Below are 20,476 nucleotides of genomic sequence, written 5' to 3'. Positions count from 1 at the left end.
GTAAGGACGAGGTGATTAAGGAAGAGACATAATGGTCACAGTCCTTCGAGCACTAGCCCTATAAAGACAAAGTGATTAAGGCACTAGCATAATGATTCATAGTCCCACAAGCATTAGACCTACAAAGGCGAAGTAATTAAGGCACAAGCATAACAGTTCACAATCCTAAAAAGCGCCAAGCTTGTATGGGCGAAGGGTTTAAGGGCAATGTCACATGCTAAGGTAATGCCACTTATGAGATTGAATTTGATTTTGGCCATCTGAATGGTGTAGGAAATTGGGTTTTTTGAACAAAGGGTCTAAATAGAAACTTAAATGTGTCATTAATGATGGAAATGATTAAAAAATTCTTAGGAATGATCGACTAATTTGGGTTATCCATTGACTTGTATGCATGTAAGTAGAGACTTTGATGTTTTTTCATGTTAATGATGGCTATTTAGGATGGAGGGAGCTACTTCTTATTTATAAATATCAAAACACGTGTTTACCATTTTTATAGCTCACTTATCTAATTACAGTTTTCCTTTGTAACCACTACCTTTTGTTATTTTGGCTGCTCCTGTGAAGCCTAACTACATTCATCCATTCATGAAGCCTAACTACATGTATATCATATATTTGTTTCTATATCATTTTCCTTTTATATTTAGAGGTTGGTATTTATAAGTGATCTTACCTGATCAGAGTGGATCGTCACAGTCAGCTTCGATGGACTTGAAGAATTGGAGGGGGGTGTACCTGCAAGACACTCTGATGCCAAAGTGAGAAAGCAATCAGAGAGAGAGCAAACACAAGATTTATGGGAGAATGAATGACTACCTGACCCTCTATTGAAAGAGGGTATTTACAGCCCCCAGCGTTGTGCCAAGGTTCCTTAATTGGGTCAAATCCAATTGGAGGCCCACGTGCTAGGAAACTGCAAGAACCCCGTGTGTTAGGGCTGAGTCAGCAAGTAACTCCGCGTTCTGGATGATCAAGGCGTATGGTTCGGAGGGAGTTGCCTGAATCCCTCGCAGTTGGTTTGACCACGTGGTCCTACGTGGAGCTGACTTCATAACGGCTATTGGAAGCGTTAGTGGGCCTGAAGTGGTTGGGCTTGTTTGGCCTGGGTAAGGAATTGGGCCTGCTCGGCCCTAATGAAAGCGTTGAGCCTGCACACTAGTAGTAATATAATCAAGCTTGATACCCCCAATGAGATATGAGAATTATAGCATCATTGTGTTGAGAGTTTGGGGCGAGTGGATTGGAAAAAGAATATGGGACTCGTCGAAACATAGATGTTTTGGTTTCTTCTTACTCAGAATCGACGAGACTTCCCTATTGAGACTTTAGATGAAATTATGGCTACCTTTTGTAACATGGTAGTAAACGTCAACTCTATACATAACAACTTCTGGAGATAAAGATGGTGTCTTATTGGATCCTTGGATGGAAGTTGAGAAAGCTTACATGAGGTGGCCTCAAGGAGTGGGGGATAATTTTTTTTCTATTTCTACAAGGGCGTCATAACGGATTTTAGGGTAGATATGCCTTTTATTATATTTGAGATTAAGTTCCTCCAAGCTATCAATGTCGCCCCCTCTTAACTTCATCCTAACAATTATGCTTTTAGCAAAGGTAGTTGGATTATAATAATTGTCTTACCCAACAAGGGGCTTCCTACTCTCTATTATTCTAATTACAAGAACTAGAAAGACACATTTGTTTGAGTATGAGGTGATACATAGTAGATAGACACAATTTTTGAGGAGGATGGGACACACTAATTTCTACTGTACTAGATGGAAGAGCCTATGTCAATGACGAGTTATGATTTTGACAAACTTAGTGAGACATAGAAGGATGATGTTTAATTTCTAGAATAATTTTGCATTATAAACATTAGGGAATTGATGGGTTATTAAGAGGATAAATGAATGCTTGATGAGTATTTGTGTAAGTGTATTTTGTTTACTAGTTTTTTCACTATTTATTTTCCCTCTTATAACTATTTTGACGTTATTCTACGTAGAAAGGATAGCTTATTTGTTAGTGTTGCAAAGGAAGATGATTTTTAAGAACACGAAAGCTAAACACTAAAAAACTATCACAATATTATGTCATAACATGAGTGTCATCTTCATTGTCTCAAATTCAATTTTCACGAATGGACGAAGCACATTGAGATTAAGTGTCATTTTATTAGTGATAAATTACAAGTCAAGATAATCCATTTTATGTTAATAAACACAGAGTTAAGATAATCCATCTTATATTAATCAGCACAAAGAATCAAGTTTCAGACTTATTCACCAACGCACTACATCTTGGTCCCTTCACATCTTTAGTTTAGAAATTGAGAATGCTTAACATCCATTCAAGTTTGAGGGAAATTGTTACACTATAAAATAATTTTTTTTATTGAGTTGTTAAGTAGTTAGAGAATTTTACTCTAACATACTAACATTTAAAGGCCTATAAGTAAGTCTAACCCACCTTGCAGTGGAATATTAATTTAATACATATGCTTGGAGCATTCATAAATGATTCTAAATGTGTAGAATCTATTGTGACACATTTGTTTACTTTCGAGTTAAATTAATTTTATTTAAAATTAAGATTTATAATTTTTAAAGCTTATAGTAAATTTTATACTAAAATATTTTGTTCAACTCAATTTTATAAAAATTTATTACTTGAGATTCAACTAACAAAAAATAATTTTCTAAAATCAATTACTCAAAATCAATTTTTTTTTCCACAACATAGCTAATTTTTGAACTACGTAACCAAAATACACACGTAATCTTTATTTTGTTATATGTTGTTAGCATGAATTGAATGTGTGAATTGACAAGAGCAAAATCCAAAACCCACTTTACTTGTTTAAATAGTGATGAGTAACTCCACTTCAGAATGTACCAATATTACAATGAACCATCTAACCAAAAACCAACCAAACTCAACACCTCTTACCCCACTCACCTTCTTAGACAGAGCTGCCATTGTCTACGGCAACTCCACTTCCATCATCTACAACAACACTTCCTTCACATGGTCTCAAACCAACCGCCGATGCCTCCAACTCGCATCTTCACTCTCATCTCTCGGCATCGGAAAAGGCCACGTCGTCTCCGTTCTCGCCCCCAACACTCCCGCCATGTACGAGCTCCACTTCGCTGTCCCAATGTCCGGCGCCATTCTCAACAATCTCAACTTCCGACTTGACCACAAATCCCTCTCCGTGCTCCTCATCCACAGCGAATCAAAACTCATCTTTGTAGACATTCTCTCATTAACTCTAACTCTCAATGCTCTTGATTTATTTCCAACAAACATTCAGCCCCCTGAACTAGTCCTCATCACCGACGATACTCTCGCACCACACCAGATCCCTCCACGGCCAAAAAATAGAAACATTATCAATAACACTTATGAAGGTCTCATAACCAAAGGTGATCCAAATTTTAAATGGATCCGACCCGACTCCGACTGGGATCCAATTACTTTAAACTACACATCCGGAACGACGTCGTCTCCGAAAGGTGTAGTGCATTGCCACCGAGCAACATTCATCGTTTCACTGGACTCTCTCATAGATTGGTCAGTACCTATGCAACCGGTTTTCCTCTGGACGCTACCGATGTTTCACTCTAACGGATGGAGCTACCCGTGGGGGATCGCAGCCGTAGGAGGAACAAACATCTGCGCGCGTAGAATTGACGCTCCGACGATCTACCGTTTGATCGAATCTCACGGAGTAACACACATGTGCGCCGCACCGGTTGTGCTCAACATTCTTTCAAATTTCAACAAATCGAAATCGTTAAGTAAACCGGTTCACGTACTCACCGGAGGTTCATCCCCGCCGGCGACGATTCTCATTCGCGCTGAGGCTTTAGGTTTTGACGTTAGTCATGGATATGGAATGACTGAGACATGCGGCGTGATTGTATCGTGCGCTTGGAAGAGAGAATGGGATAGGTTTCCGACGGCGGAGAAGGCGAGGATGAAGGCGAGACAAGGAGTTAAGAGGATCGGAGTAACGGAGCTCGACATTGTGGGACCAACCGGAGAAAGCGTGAAGCGCGACGGCGTGACAGTTGGTGAGATAGTTGTGAAAGGCCCGTGTGTGATGCTTGGTTATTTAAAAGACGAGGAAGCCACGTGGCAGTGTATGAGAAATAACGGTTGGTTTTACACCGGGGATGTTGGGGTTATACATGAAAACGGTTATTTGGAGATTAAAGATCGAACCAAAGATGTGATAATAAGTGGCGGAGAGAATATGAGTAGTGTGGAGGTTGAGGAGGTTTTGTATATGCATCCGGCGGTGAAAGAGGCGGCGGTGGTGGCGAGACCGGATGAGTTTTGGGGAGAGACACCGTGTGCGTTTGTGAGTTTGAAGAATGAGTTGAAGGGAGATGAAATGCCGTCGGAGAGAGAGGTTAAGGAGTTTTGTAGGGAGAGGTTGCCGCATTTTATGGTGCCTAAAACGGTGGTGTTTAAGGAGGAGCTGCCAAAGACTGCGACGGGGAAAGTTCAGAAACATGTGCTTAGAGGGGTTGCTCGGGGTATGGGGTCATTGCCCTTACCAACACCACTGCTGCTTCCAAGTCGCATTTAATTATGAAATGCAACCATGCTTTCAAATCGGATTTATTTTGTTATTATATATTTTAAAGTTTATTTTTATTGTGTTAATATTGATATTTTTTTAAAAAATATATACTTGTAATCTGGAGTTCAAACAAGAGGTAACCTAAATATAAGATTTGAATTGTTATTTTCTCTGAAAGTTCATCTTCTAAGAAAATTTATTAATCACTTGAGTTTAATTATTTGCTTATTTCAACGTTAGTAAGATGTTTTTTTTTTTTGAAATTTTTTTTGTTCGAGCACTTGATTATATGCAAATTATAAGTTGTGTTTAAATTTTGTATATTGTTGTTTTCGGTATAAAAAATATATAACATATGTGTTGAATGATATTGTACTGTATAATACTATGGGCTTAACCCTCATATGAAAAACCATGGACTTAAGAAAGTTCTTCGCCACTCGCCATTATGAAAGCGAAACTAGATAACTTCTTCCACCACACCGAGAGTAAAAAAAATAGAAAATTGAGTATTGTTCACCGTCGATTAAATGAAGGAAAGATGAAGTTTAACAATTTTGTGATAAAGACCGATGAAGATTTAAAAGTTGTGTGGAGCACATATCACCGATATGATTAATTTTCAACTATTGATTTTCAAAAACTAACCGATTGAAAAAAGTGTTAATCGATTAGAAACGATAATTTTTGGTTAAATGTTATTTCCTTTTTCGGGGAACCTCAAGCCTATAAATAGAGGCTCAATTTCTCATTTCAAATTATCTAGAACACAAATTTGTGTAATGACATTCTCTCTCTAAAGTTTTATTTTAACTTTCTCTCACGAGTTCTTATAGTCAATTGCTTTTGGGAGGAAAGTACCATTTTGAGTGAGGTCTCTCCTTGTAATTCTGGAATGGTGGAATTGTATACATTTACCAAGGTAACTATGTTTATATACTTTGGTTGAATATTGTCCAAATATGAATTATATATGTAGTTTTGAAGCTAAACTCGTAAAAGCTTATGGATGGGAATTGTGTGATCAGTTCCTAGGTTGAGGATTATCTAGCTTTGATAATCTTCTTTTGTTTCTTGGTTGGTTGAAGATTAGTAGATATAAAAATCTTCATAGATTTTGAGATCTGCCCGGTTAAAATGTCAAGATTGTTTGGTTATCCTGTTAAAAATAAAAGGGAGCTCAAATATATTTTGGAACTTGTGGACTAACCTCTACAAGATCAGTGTTTGTGGAGAGAAGACTAACCGCTTCAATCTACAGTTAGGAAGAAAGCTTGACCTCTTCATTTTCAACAAGTTATTAGAGAAAAGATGCAAACGCTCATATCATTCGTCTTGTAATATTTTGGTTGTAGGACAACCACCATTTCCTTGTATAAGGGGGTTCGTGATCCTTTCCTACTAAAATCCCTCAAGTATTATTGGAAACTCTCAAGACCAAGTCTTGGGGAGAGAAGTAGATCCTTTTTGTTTTTTACTGAACTTCTATAATTCCTGGTGTTCCTCTTCTTCCACTAAATTTTTAATTTCCACAAATTAATTTTTAATTTTCGCTGCTTAGACTTAGAAAATATTTTCAAACTCTGTTTTAAATTGTCAAAAGTTTTCAAAACCATTCAAATCACACAATTCACCCCTTCTTGTGTGTGAAGTCTTAAGTCTAACACATACCACTGTTTAAAATCAACAAGATAGAAATACAATGGTTCTAAGATATTAACAATTGGATTGAATGAGACAAAACCTTGACTCTCCATACCAAACTCCTACAGAGGTTCAAACATAGTGTAGAAAACAAAAACATTGAACCACATCTTAAGATATGCGCATAGGAGTTGAAATCCCTTGATATAAGTATAGGAAGGACAATAAACTTTTGAGGAGGCCAAACAAAGAGTACCCAAGAGTTTACCCTTGAATGTTGTGAAGGTAAAATGGAGCCCATATTCTCGAAAACTGACATGATACATTAGAAAATACTAATTGTGTTAACATTTGCATATGCGATCCTCAAAGGAAGACACATTAGCTAGCCATTAAGAAGGATTCCAATGTAAAAGTATGGGCTGAGGGAATATAAATGTACATATTTGGAATGTTTAGGCCGATCAGGAAAACCGGCATAGGACAGACAAGGCGGATAGGAATCAGGACTTACTTTGAGAATCATCAAGTAGGCAGACAACCCTGCATGTCGAGCAACCTATGCAGATACTTTCACCGGATAAGGTTGGAATCGTCCACCCTATTAGGCCGAGACAATTACTTATATATGGAGGACCTTCGCCGTTACAGGGGTTACAACTTTGTTAGTGGCTGACGGCGGAGGTTACTAATATCACTTATTATGGAGGGAATGCAAGATTCATCCATTAATACGTGAGATTATTGCTTTGGCAACTATAAGAAAAGGGATCCCGACCGAGGGATAAGCAAGACATTCATACTCTTGATTTTGTATCAACTACACTGCTCAAATCCCTAAAGCTAAATACTTATAAACTTATGTGTGGCCTCACTAGAATCTTCTTTTGAGAGGTAATTAAAAGTGTTCAGCAGGAACAATAACCCCTACCAATTCTGAATAAATATAGGGCAACCCATGATATACAATGTCTATTGGATCCCTCAAGAAATCCATCTCACAAATCACTATAAGTTCACCTAGAGGATATCAACGGGCCCCAACCATATTCACATGTTCGCAAGAAATATTTATTCGAAGAAATATAAGATAATATACTCATTAATCCCTCTTATTTTTTTGAAATAAGTACCACACAGAAAGACATCCTAGGACTACATTAACAAAGTTCTTCGAAATAAAGAACCACAATTAAGGGGAAGTAAAACTAAGGGAATCACCATTAGAGGAAGGTTTCATACCACCTAGAAAAGTAACACATATATCCCACGACAAAGGAAACAACTAATGGTGGTTACATAGATACAAAAAAATAATAAGAAGAAGAAATGAACTCACCAATAAAAGAAATCAAACAAACAGAGACCGATGGCAAAATGGAGCTTGAAATCAGGAAGTGATACAGAAATACAGACTTTAAGAAGAAATAATTACAGAGGTTGAAAAGTTGTCAAAGCTTGAGGGAGAGATACTGATCACCTACGACCGCATAGGTGACCCATACTCAAAAGGAACTAGAACAAACCACAACACAACTTCGCTAACCCTAGCTTAGGGGGCTACTTTTTTAGTCTGGACTTGAGGCCCAATTTGTTGTGTTCTAACAAAGTACGACACCGACCAAAGGGCCTGATAAATGGGTTGTCGAATCCTTCAAACAACCCTATAAGGTATCTTCGAAAATCTACGCTTTGTGAATGGTTCAAAAAACATGGGTTCCATGGAATTGTCTCACCCTAATATCGTATAAGATCGAGGTTAACCAATCTTTCAAAGACCTTTAGATCAAACAAGTAGGGTTTACTCACATCATTCTACATATGTAAGGTTACTTACGTCTGCTCATGAAAGTATATAATCACAAAGAAGATTTTAGTACCGCAAAATCATAATATGGATCTTCCAAACAAGTACACTAGTGTTATACTCCCTCCGTCTCAAAATAAATGTCGTTTAAGGTTGTTACACACAGATTAAGAAAAGTAATGATTGAGTCAATAAAGATAATATTTTTACAAAGTTACCCTTAATTACTATTGGTTGTTATATATTGACATGCCTTGAAAAGAGTGAAGATAAGGGGTAAAGATGGTAAAAGTTAGTTAATGTTGCATTGGAAAAGTAAAAAGACTATTATTTTGAGACAACTTTTTATAGCTTAAAAGACACTTATTTTGGGACAGAGGGAGTATTTGTAAAGGTCCTAAATTAGGGCGTCCTCGCCCAAAAAGCCGTATCGACTAGGCGACATCTTGAGGAATCGCCTAGAGGTGCCAATGATGTGTAAGGATGTTAGTTAAATGGGAGAGAATCATCCACTATTCCTGAAAGATAGGTGGTCAATAACTTCTCCCAATTAAGGGGGAGCGGTTGCCGCCATCCGGGGTTACCCAAACCTTAGGTCCAAAGGGCCTCTATAAATAAATCTCCCTTTTGGGAGGCTATGACAGATCTTAAGCAATACACATAATTACACTCCTAAGCATAACTCTTATCAAAGATCATTCTCTCATATGATCACACCTCTCAGAAGGTTATACCTAAGCACACTGTCCTTTAACAGGGCCTCTCACCTCACGTGTGTAGGACCATTAAACCGCCGTAAAACACTATCATATATGATTTCTCACAGCTATGGATAAACCCTAATCACATATAACTGTTATAAATCTACTAAGGTCTCTAAATCCTCATACCCTTACATAAGGAACATGCACACTTGTATGTTTTGACCAATACATATACCTAATCAAAACTGGCATGATCTTGGAGAATGTCAAATTATACTTAACTATACTTCGAAAGATATTCAAATATTTGTCCTGCTGACAACTGCAACCAACAAAAAGTTATAATTCTTTTTTAAAAGAAACTAGTTTAACCGAGTGACTTGTCAAAACAATTTATTTTTTAATTTCATCTCTTAAATCTAAAATATTTTTAATATGTTTTGGTTTTTTTTATCTCTTTTCACTTTCAACTAGGGGTCAAGGCCGTCCTAAACTATTTAGAGACCCTGCTCTAATTTTAAAAGTTGGCCCATAAAAAATTAAATTAAATAAAAACACATATTTTAATTTTTTATTAAAAATTATCAAAAATTCAAAAAAAAAAGATTTAAAAATATTCTAGCATAAAATTGTCTTCATACAAATATAATTTTCACATCTTTTGTATTTTTAGAATTCTTCTATTTATAGAAAATTTCACACATTTTGATAAAAATGTTCTTTTAATGATTTTTGCAATGTCAATAACAAAATATTTTAAGTAAAAATTAATTAAAAATTAAATTACAAAATATATAATATAAATAAAGCCTAATACTTTAATTAAATATTCCCTCGATCTAGAATATGTCATATTTTTAAATAAACAAATTCAAATACTTTAATTAAAATAATAACAAACTTTTTCAAAATATTAATGTTTTATTATAAATTAAAAATCAATAATACAACTATAAACGTATTATTGATCTTTCTAAGAAAATCACATATAACTTTTTATAATAAAAATTTAATAATAAGTGAGTTGATTGTATGATTTATCTTTAATTAAAACAGTAAGTTAAATGCTAATATCTAAAATAATTTTAAAAAAAAAAATTGAATAATATTCAACTCCAATAAAAGGATATAAATGAAAAGGTTTCAATTCCTTGGGTGTAGTGATATTGTTATACGCCTTGAATGAGGTTTTTAGGGGTGTAAGCGGATAAAAAATCCAATTAAATCGACAATTAAATTCAAACCAAATCGAAATAAAATCGATTATTATTGGATTGGTTCAAAAACCGAACTAAATCAATAAAAATCGATGTGGTTTGGTTCGGTTTTCGATTTTAGTTTTTAGGAACCGCAAAACCGATAAACTGAACAAATGGAAATAATGACACTCTAAATATTTTATTCTACCCATCATTAAGCTCAAATTTTTTTAGCGGTCCAACCATTATCCATCTTTGTTTACACTTCCTTCCTTTAAACAAAACATGCATCTAGAACCAAACTCTAAAGCATAGAAATTAGAAACCATAAGTCACAAAAAATATGCTTTCACAGAATTGATGCTCTTGCTGCCCACAATCATTGTTCCTTTCACTACCGTCATTCTGATATGATATGATCGTTTTCTTCGTGTTCAAGTCCTCTTTATTAATTTTCATATATTTTTGTACCTTTTTTTTCTTCTTCAACCAAATTCATTCAAGTCTTATTCTAAAATAGTTTTGATTCGTGTTTGATATGTGAAACATATTAATGGATGTGTGTTTTGTTATATTCTATATGGTAAGCTTTGAAATCTTTTTTCAACATTCCGATGTTAAGTGTTAACTTTTATATTTTAGTGAACTTATTTCATGATGCAATGGAAATCATGTTACTATTTCGTATGGAATAAGGGCAACTTGTAATTTGTTTGAAAAAATATAGCATGAAATAAATAACATGAAATGTATTATTTTAAAAAATAATATCATAAAATACACCAAAAAACACGATAATGGAGAATATACAGATAAATATAACGTTTTAAAAAAATAAACATTGTAAACCGATCAACCAATCCAAACCAAACCAGTTAATTTGGTACGGTTTCATTTTTGAAAAATGTTGAAAACCGAACCAAACCAAACCGATGAAAATATCATTGGTTCGGACTTTTTTGACCAAAAACCAGTCTAAACCAAAGTGATTACACCCTAGGGGTTTTGAATCAGTCTGTAGAATTTCTTTAATGAAATAAACGATTAAATTAAAAAGAAAGGAACTTGCAGTCGCTGGGCTATATTGAACAGTATAATAGTCAACGAATATTTAATATACTCAATCACTTTTACATTTTTTTAAGCCCACCCAATTTTGAGGCCCTGTGCGGTCTGGTTGCACACCCACATGATCGGCCCTGCTAGGGGTGTTCATGGTTCATGAACTGCACTGAACTAAACCATATTGATGATTCGATTCAGTTTACAATAACCACTTCAATAAAAATCTAATTAATTATTAAAATGATTTCAATTCAATTTAAAACTAATTTATATTCAGTTTGCAATTTTAACCCAATTTTATAATTTGAACTATTTTAAAACCAAATTTTTTAATTTCATAAAAAATATAATATATTAAAAAAATATTTATTTTCATAATATTTATTTTAAAAAGAATTTTTTTATTTGCAGAAAAGAAATTATTTCTGGAATTTTTTTTTCAAAAATAAAAATTTAAAATTTTTTTTTTTTTTTTAAAATTTTTCAGTAAAAAATTATTTTCGATTAAAAATATATATTATTATCAAAAAGAAATTCAGATTTTTTGTTCTTTTCAGAGCTGTGGTGTTCTTTTTTCAGTAATTACCCTTGTTCTCTATTTAGTATTTTCTCGGTGCTTTCTTTCTTCCTCACACACTAAGTGCACCGTAATACATAATGAATATTCCCCTTTAACATGTCTAAATTACTAACATAATCTAATGTTTCATTATTTTTCTTGGACTTTAGTGGTACTTTTATTGATAGATTTTCTTCTACTAATATTAAGATTCAAATTACATCATGCATCTTTACTATTACAACAGACATTTTTTTCTCCCATATTTACCGGGAAGGCAACATTTGTGCAAATTTCTTAGTTAGTGTAGGCTTACACTTAACATCTCTAACCATTTTTTAGTTTATTCCTTTAGGTTTAAGGAAGAATTTTGTAAGTAATAGATTAGGTTTGCCTTGTTTTAGATTCTCATCATGTTGATGGAATAGGTTTTGTCTCTCCTTCTTTTTTTAAGGATAGTTTCCTATTATCTTTTGTATCTTGAGTTCTATTTTATTTCTAACTAGTCAGAGACCCGTGCTGTCGCCCGGGTGCATTATTTATAGTGTAGTATTTTTTGAAAGATACGAAAAATATAAAAGAAAGAAATGTGGCCAAATTGCATATGTAAAATGGAAACTAACCATTTAAAAAAAATTACTAATAAGATATTAGTATGAAATTAACCATTTAAAAAATAAGATAGATCATTTGATAAGGTTTGGTCACTTTAAAAATAAACTAAATATTATGGTGCTAATGATCCGTGAAATTAAAAATTTAACTAAATTTGAATGAGTGAGGTTGAAATTTATTTAAACAAATATAAACTTGAAATGAATGATTTCATTCTAAATAAATAATTAAATTTTACTGTATTAAATAATCATAAATAAGTTTATTAAATTACAACAAATTTATTATTAATATTAGTTTTTAAAAATCTAGTGATTAGGATTATGTAGATACATTTGCAAAGTGAACCAAAGTGATCACGTTTTCTGGTTTATATCAATTCCATCTATTAGATATTTGTTACAACATTTTAGACTCATTGCCTTAATTGTAGAATAGAATAATAGCATTTAAATCACATGGCTTATCTGCATAAGAACCATCTCTCATTTAGATTGCCACTACTTATAACTTCACCTAAAGAATCTGAAACTAATCAACTGAAGCACCTAAAGTAAAAAAGAAGAAAACAATTCAAGTACCTTGCTAGATCTAATCTACTAATTGTATGTCACTGTTTTGAAAAATATAACTTTAATCATAATATGGTTAATCTACTTAAACCTAAGTCCAATTGGTAATGAATTAAGACACATATTTTTTTGTCAAAACATTTTAATTACTACTATCAAAACATTGAAATTTTATTTTTGAATTACTGCTATAAAACCATTTATGGTTTTTATTACAGTGAAATACTCAAGGACCACACAAAATGTTCTTGGGCTTCATTTTTATACCAGTCATATTTATAAGGGCTTTTGAATAAAGGATCAATTGTGTTGTCTCAAGCCACTCTTAATGTAGCAATGTGAATGTATCACACAATACAAAGAAACATGGAATTTGAAAACAGACCATTAGCTATAATACATGGTCAATTAAAATTTTGAAGAATCTTCCAGTGGCATATTTCGATACAATAATAATAGTTTGATTAAAACGAATATCTCTTACATACATTCTCATTATATGGTCAAATATAATTTGTTATTCCTCTCATGATCTACATACATTCTGCTGTGCTAATGCCATCATATTCCAAGTCATCTTTTTTGAACGGTTCCTCTTGCACCATAAAAATATAGTAATATACTTTTTGCTGACTATATCAGATTTCCCGCTAATTCCGTGAAATGAACAAATGAAATGCAATGATTCAAGTCATCCCTAATTTTAACCACTACAATCATATCAGATACTGCACTTAAAGAAACTCAGTTGATAATCATGTACATAAATTGCGTGCCGGATCTACCGGCCTTCATGCAAAACAACTACATCACCCCGCCCTTATTAAATTCCACTTTTATTATTTACTGTGTTATCAGCATGATATTTCATTCCAATTCCATATTTCACTCCAACAATTACAATTTCAAAATTGTATTTGTTCTCAGTAAGAGAATATGTAGTAACCTTGCTACAATAAAATGAAAATATGTTGCTACCTTGCTATTAGAAATGGATATGCAGCCAGAGAAGCATGGGATGCAAATTATATCAAGTTTCTAATCACTAAACTGAGAGTCTCATTGGATATTCAGCAAGAGAAGCATGGATATTCAGCAAGAAAAGCATGGATATGTAGTAACCTTTAATGTAGGGAAACACAATTAAATGTTACTTCATTAAGTGTCAAACAAACAAAACAATTAACATAGAAAACCTGGAGAATTCTTGTTCCAAACCTTAACCCCCTTTTATAGTAGTTGCAACTTTTATGTAATTGATCTGTATCTCTTTGACAAACCTTAATAAACAAATGACGCCAGTTTAAGCAAATGAGAAACTTGAAACAAATGACATCAGTTTAAAAAAAACAACTAATGACAGAAGTAAAACAAAATAAGCTTATAAAACTCATTTTTGAAGGTGCCATGTATCTCTTTTGTCAAATGCATGTATCTCTTCTTTATCATTAACTTATCCCCAGAAAAGTACATGCAATTTAGTATTAAATATTTTGTACATGTTCAGAGTGATATCAAATTTAAGAAGCAACACAAAACAACATAGAACAGTTAAGCACAATCCAGAAAGATATGTATATGTATGAAACAAATATCTTACAAATGCTAATTTTCATCTTTGAGCTCACTCTTATGCGCACTGTTTGTGAAGTCACAATATTAGTCTGGGTAAGTACTTTAATCCACACACTTTGAAGGAGTTACAATGCCTATTGCGAACACAGTGCTGAGGCTTCAATCTTCTGTTATTGGTGGATCTCATCAACTGATAGGCTGTATCTACCAAAGAATGGTTATTTGTGTGGTTTCTTGTATGGTTTCTTTTCCCTGCCAAGAAATAATATCAGCACCGAAAATACATGACTTACAATGTAGGAACACATATACCTCAATCTTGTATGGGTATATATAATCCCTAACCTATAGTGTACTACAACCAAAATGAACATAAGAAATAAAATTTAGTGTTTGAAAAGATATTGAATTCAAACAATAACTAAATTTTACTAAACCTTGACCTAAGGTGAAGCAAAGTAATTAAAAATTGCTTCATAAATCTTGATTATGGTTTGATAAAAATGATGGCTTACAAAAAGCATCCTAATTTTACTCTATTCATAAGCCAGCAAATGAAGTCACCAACTACTTAGTAAAAGTTGCATTAGCAACCTCATACACCATAAATTCTTTTCATTAGTTTGAAAAATGTAGAAATAAACGAAAAAGAATACAATAGAAATAAACCTGTTATGACTTGTCATTTTCACCACCATTGGTAGTTCCAATTACATGTCCTGCTTTACTGCTACTTCCATCTACTTCCTTATAAGTCAATGCAACAATTCTATTTTCATAAGCAATATAAATGAAAATTGAGAATGCAAAAGGGGCATCACTATAAACAAAGGGTTTGATTATGGTCCCATGTATAAGCAGTCTAAATGAAAATTGAGAATGCAAAAGACTATTGAATCATTAACTGTTTGATTACACTTCTCATACCTCTTTTTCTATTAACAGGATGCCATCAACAAAACAAAACATATCAGATTTGTCATCAACATAAACAAAACAAAATCAGAATTAAGAAATACTAACCTTATTGCTCCACTAAGTCCAAATGGAATCATCCTAAAGTTACCTCATATTTTGATTAACAAATATGATTCCAACACAAGTTTCAGCATATGTAAATCCATAGTTGCAGTGACCAATACTATTACTACCAATAAACATGTGGTGTGTAAAATTAATAATTACAGTCCAAGAGGTAAGATTCTTTGATCTTAAAATATGAGGAAAGAGTGGTGTTCAAAGAGAGTCAAGTATTGATCATTGTCATGATAACTGAGAAGAAGAAATTCAGGCACACAAAACAAAAGGAAAATAAATTAAAGGAAACTTCAAGTACTTGTGTTATAAAATGCTTGGAGCATAATGATAGCTTATTTGGGACAACACAACATGAATAAAGAATGAATAACTTAATAGTAATAACACTGAACATAGACATTTCAAAAAACAATGATCAATAAAATCTGAAAGCATGTCCATAACCTATTTAACTTCATGCCACATGTCCTTCATGGAGATGCCTTTGTGAGAACCAGATATGACAAAAACAGGGCATTCTGAGATATGAACATATTCAGTCTCTTAGAATAAAGTACAGGCAAGATGCGAGATGGGGAAAGCAATCAAATGGGAACATCTTCATGTAGACGGTAAACCAACTGACAATTTTCTTACTTTATCTTTGAGTTAAAGTGATGACCGGTAAATTCAGATTGTCCTCCAACAAAATTTTGAATGTACACAACAAATTGTTTGCACTCAATACCTCAACAAAACGCACAAGTATTCAAAACCAACATATTGTAGCAGTAACAGTCAGCAAAAAAACATTTCACTTACAGCCCATGTGAAAAGCAAGGTGACATCTGCTGTTGTTTTGCCAAATTATTCAGCTGCATCAAATAAAATTGACAGATTATCATTAACTTTATATGTATAAAACTATGACCTAGATTAATGAAGTGACATTTGCCTACCGTAAAAGAAAAAACCGATACAGGATAGCTACTCTCCTAGTAGTTATGGGGTATAATAGGTGAAATCTGGCGACAAACTATTTTCAATGCAGGATCAAGTTCTGCATTTGAACAATAAAGATGATCAGTATAAGAGGTGCAATGCAGTATAGTTTAAAAATATTGTAATAGACTTGGAAATATGCCAATTACCCTAGCTTACCCTCATATATTGTCCAAGCGCTCGGGTATAATGCGTGATATGTGGAACTTGTTCCATTCATATTCCAATCCCATGATTAAAAGATGAAATATTAAAAAAAATGTGTAAATACAATATAAAAGCAAGAGAAAAAACGAACAATAAAAAAAGTAGAACAAACAGATAATTGAAACTTAAGTAAGTACATATTGTGCAATGCAACTTTACTGTCATAAGTTAGAAGATTTAGCATATGCATCTCTAATTACTCTGATATTTTCTCCACTGTTGCATCTTTTCACTTAACTTTCATATTACAAAGCATATATCAAGTATGAATTTTAAAATATTAACTATAGTACTTCAGGTTGCTATTGAATAAAAGGCTACAGATATATAAATTATGTACACCTGAATAATGAAACATGAGAGTTTCAGTAGCAATCAATTGTACCAGAACTGGCGAGAAAGATCTGTCATAAAACAGAAAACATAAACCGATCCAATGCATTTAAGATAGGTAAGTTGATAATTTGAACATAAACATAAAACAACATGGGTCTGGCCCTTTTTTCATGCTAATAAAACATAATCCAAGTATCATGAATCTCCACTGTGATTTTGAGAAATGTATTATGTTATCCTATAAGAATTATGTCTAAATGAAGATGACTAAACTGAATAAATTATGTATTCAAATTATAATAACTATGAATCACCACTATAACCTTTAAATGCCAAAACTTCAGCAATTAGGAAGGAACCGTTGTACAGGAAATGGAAAGTTTCACTACCAGATATAAGCAAAATAATATGTTATAATGAAATGAAGAATATGGTACCTTGATTGCTTCCCCAACCATTTTGAGGTGAAATAAACAATCCTTGGAAAAAGGCTCTCATGATATCACCAGGAGTCGAACCATAATCGACACCAAGCCCAGGTACAGAAAGACGCGCTTCAACAAATTTCTTTTTCCCCGCAACATATCCCCGCAACATATCCCCGCAACCTGCATTTCTAGGAAAGAAATTTCCGTGGTAGAAGAAATTTCAGGACCTGCAAATTATCCATTTTGTTCAAAAAAAATAGGCCAAGTTGATGGTCCTGTAGAGTGCAAACACCGCAAGTTATACAAATCATTAAAACTTTGTAATCAACAGAAATAGGCCAAGGTGATGGTCTGATTTTGTCCAGACTTACCACAATAGGACTTTTGCAGCAACACATAACAGGTAGCATTTAAATATATCATTCTTTAGGAGGACTATAAAATTATGTCTCGTCCTTTCTAGGACTCCACTTGCAGTCAAGATGACAGAATCAATTCAAACATTAGTAAAAGTATAAATTGTGACAACAATTCTTAATGTAAAACAATGGCAGTGGTGTGTGTAGTCACCAATAGTTAAGTGTTTTACAACACTTTCAACACCACACTATAGTAATCCACCTGAAAACATATTGAGAAACAAAAACAACATTTCACTTGGCTCCACGACTTTCAGACAGCCAAGCATACTTCGTGATTTGAAGAAAATGAAATATGATTTTGATGTAGAAAGATTTACATATTCTGTTACAATGAGCATTCATTAAAAACAAAAGGACCAACCAACAATAAGACCAACAAACACGTCGACATAAACACGAAAATTAGACACCAACACATTGACATGATTCAAAACCAAAATTTATTAAAGATAAACAAAAAATATTATGGTTTTGTGATGAAAAACACTAAAATAAAAAATCAGAACATAAAGGATTATGAACTCAAACCCTGAAATTTACTATGATTTCATCTCATTGCATCCAATCTAGTTTGTAGATCTGAAATTTCACTTTGGTATAAAATCATGTTAAAACCAGTCAACAGTAAACATAATCATTAGAAAATATTGAAAGAGAATAAAAAGAAAGGAAAAACATTGAAAGAGATGCAATAACGAAAAATAAATGCAATCAGATCTGAAGCATACCGTGAGAATGTCGGTCAATTTCAACAATTTTTTCTGAAACAACGGAAACTTTGAGAGCAATGTAGCTGCAAAAAGGAAGCAAAACATACATTGAGAAAGTCTTAGACTTTGTTGTGAGAAGGAAATCTGAAAAATATGAGGACATAAACACGAAGCAATAGATGGAAAAGACATACCTTTGTTAAATTCCCGGGTTAGTTGTGAGAAGCAAACTTAGAAATGAAAAAAGTGAGAGTCTGGTTTTATTTTGTTCAGACTTTTTAGGGTTTGAGAAGAGAGAAGAGGGAAGGAGAGAAAGAGAGAGATGAGAGAAAACGGGAAAAAAGTGAGAAAGAGAAGAATCTATTTCCTTGCAAAGCCGTGTCTTTGGTTGAAGGGAAAAGTTTTGTTTCCAAGGACAACAATTGAAAAATTTGACCAATGAGAACACAACATTTGGCAAGAAGTATTTTTTAATTTGTTAATTACGTGAATATCCTTTTTTAAGGGTAAAAATATTTGGTTAGAAGGACAAATTGGTCAGTTTGGTCAATACTTTAGTATTGGGTAGATAGTAGATTTCACTTACAGCCCATGTGAAAAGCAAGGTGACATCTGCTGTTGTTTTGCCAAATTATTCAGCTGCATCAAATAAAATTGACAGATTATCATTAACTTTATATGTATAAAACTATGACCTAGATTAATGAAGTGACATTTGCCTACCGTAAAAGAAAAAACCGATACAGGATAGCTACTCTCCTAGTAGTTATGGGGTATAATAGGTGAAATCTGGCGACAAACTATTTTCAATGCAGGATCAAGTTCTGCATTTGAACAATAAAGATGATCAGTATAAGAGGTGCAATGCAGTATAGTTTAAAAATATTGTAATAGACTTGGAAATATGCCAATTACCCTAGCTTACCCTCATATATTGTCCAAGCGCTCGGGTATAATGCGTGATATGTGGAACTTGTTCCATTCATATTCCAATCCCATGATTAAAAGATGAAATATTAAAAAAAATGTGTAAATACAATATAAAAGCAAGAGAAAAAACGAACAATAAAAAAAGTAGAACAAACAGATAATTGAAACTTAAGTAAGTACATATTGTGCAATGCAACTTTACTGTCATAAGTTAGAAGATTTAGCATATGCATCTCTAATTACTCTGATATTTTCTCCACTGTTGCATCTTTTCACTTAACTTTCATATTACAAAGCATATATCAAGTATGAATTTTAAAATATTAACTATAGTACTTCAGGTTGCTATTGAATAAAAGGCTACAGATATATAAATTATGTACACCTGAATAATGAAACATGAGAGTTTCAGTAGCAATCAATTGTACCAGAACTGGCGAGAAAGATCTGTCATAAAACAGAAAACATAAACCGATCCAATGCATTTAAGATAGGTAAGTTGATAATTTGAACATAAACATAAAACAACATGGGTCTGGCCCTTTTTTCATGCTAATAAAACATAATCCAAGTATCATGAATCTCCACTGTGATTTTGAGAAATGTATTATGTTATCCTATAAGAATTATGTCTAAATGAAGATGACTAAACTGAATAAATTATGTATTCAAATTATAATAACTATGAATCACCACTATAACCTTTAAATGCCAAAACTTCAGCAATTAGGAAGGAACCGTTGTACAGGAAATGGAAAGTTTCACTACCAGATATAAGCAAAATAATATGTTATAATGAAATGAAGAATATGGTACCTTGATTGCTTCCCCAACCATTTTGAGGTGAAATAAACAATCCTTGGAAAAAGGCTCTCATGATATCACCAGGAGTCGAACCATAATCGACACCAAGCCCAGGTACAGAAAGACGCGCTTCAACAAATTTCTTTTTCCCCGCAACATATCCCCGCAACATATCCCCGCAACCTGCATTTCTAGGAAAGAAATTTCCGTGGCAGAAGAAATTTCAGGACCTGCAAATTATCCATTTTGTTCAAAAAAAATAGGCCAAGTTGATGGT

At 33.2% G+C, this 20,476-nt stretch overlaps 1 protein-coding gene across 1 annotated transcript; it reads left to right on the top strand.

Annotated features, from left to right (window-relative positions):
* Positions 1 to 2,914: 2,914 nt before the first annotated feature.
* On the top strand, positions 2,915 to 4,772 carry LOC131617472 (2-methylpropanoate--CoA ligase CCL4-like). The gene has a single exon (XM_058888755.1). The coding sequence runs from the start codon at positions 2,915 to 2,917 to the stop codon at positions 4,607 to 4,609; it is 1,695 nt and encodes a 564-aa protein (XP_058744738.1). The 3' UTR covers positions 4,610 to 4,772.
* The last annotated feature ends 15,704 nt before the right edge of the window (positions 4,773 to 20,476 follow it).

This window comes from Vicia villosa, linkage group LG7, assembly GCF_029867415.1.
Source record: "Vicia villosa cultivar HV-30 ecotype Madison, WI linkage group LG7, Vvil1.0, whole genome shotgun sequence".
Classification (NCBI taxonomy): domain Eukaryota; kingdom Viridiplantae; phylum Streptophyta; class Magnoliopsida; order Fabales; family Fabaceae; genus Vicia; species Vicia villosa.
The sequence above is the reverse complement of the archived record's forward strand: the minus strand, read 5'-3'. Positions and strand labels throughout refer to the sequence as shown.

Bases quoted from the DNA above. Each gene is read 5' to 3' on its own strand.
- LOC131617472 (XM_058888755.1), top strand. From the start codon at position 2,915: ATGAACCATCTAACCAAAAACCAACCAAACTCAACACCTCTTACCCCA.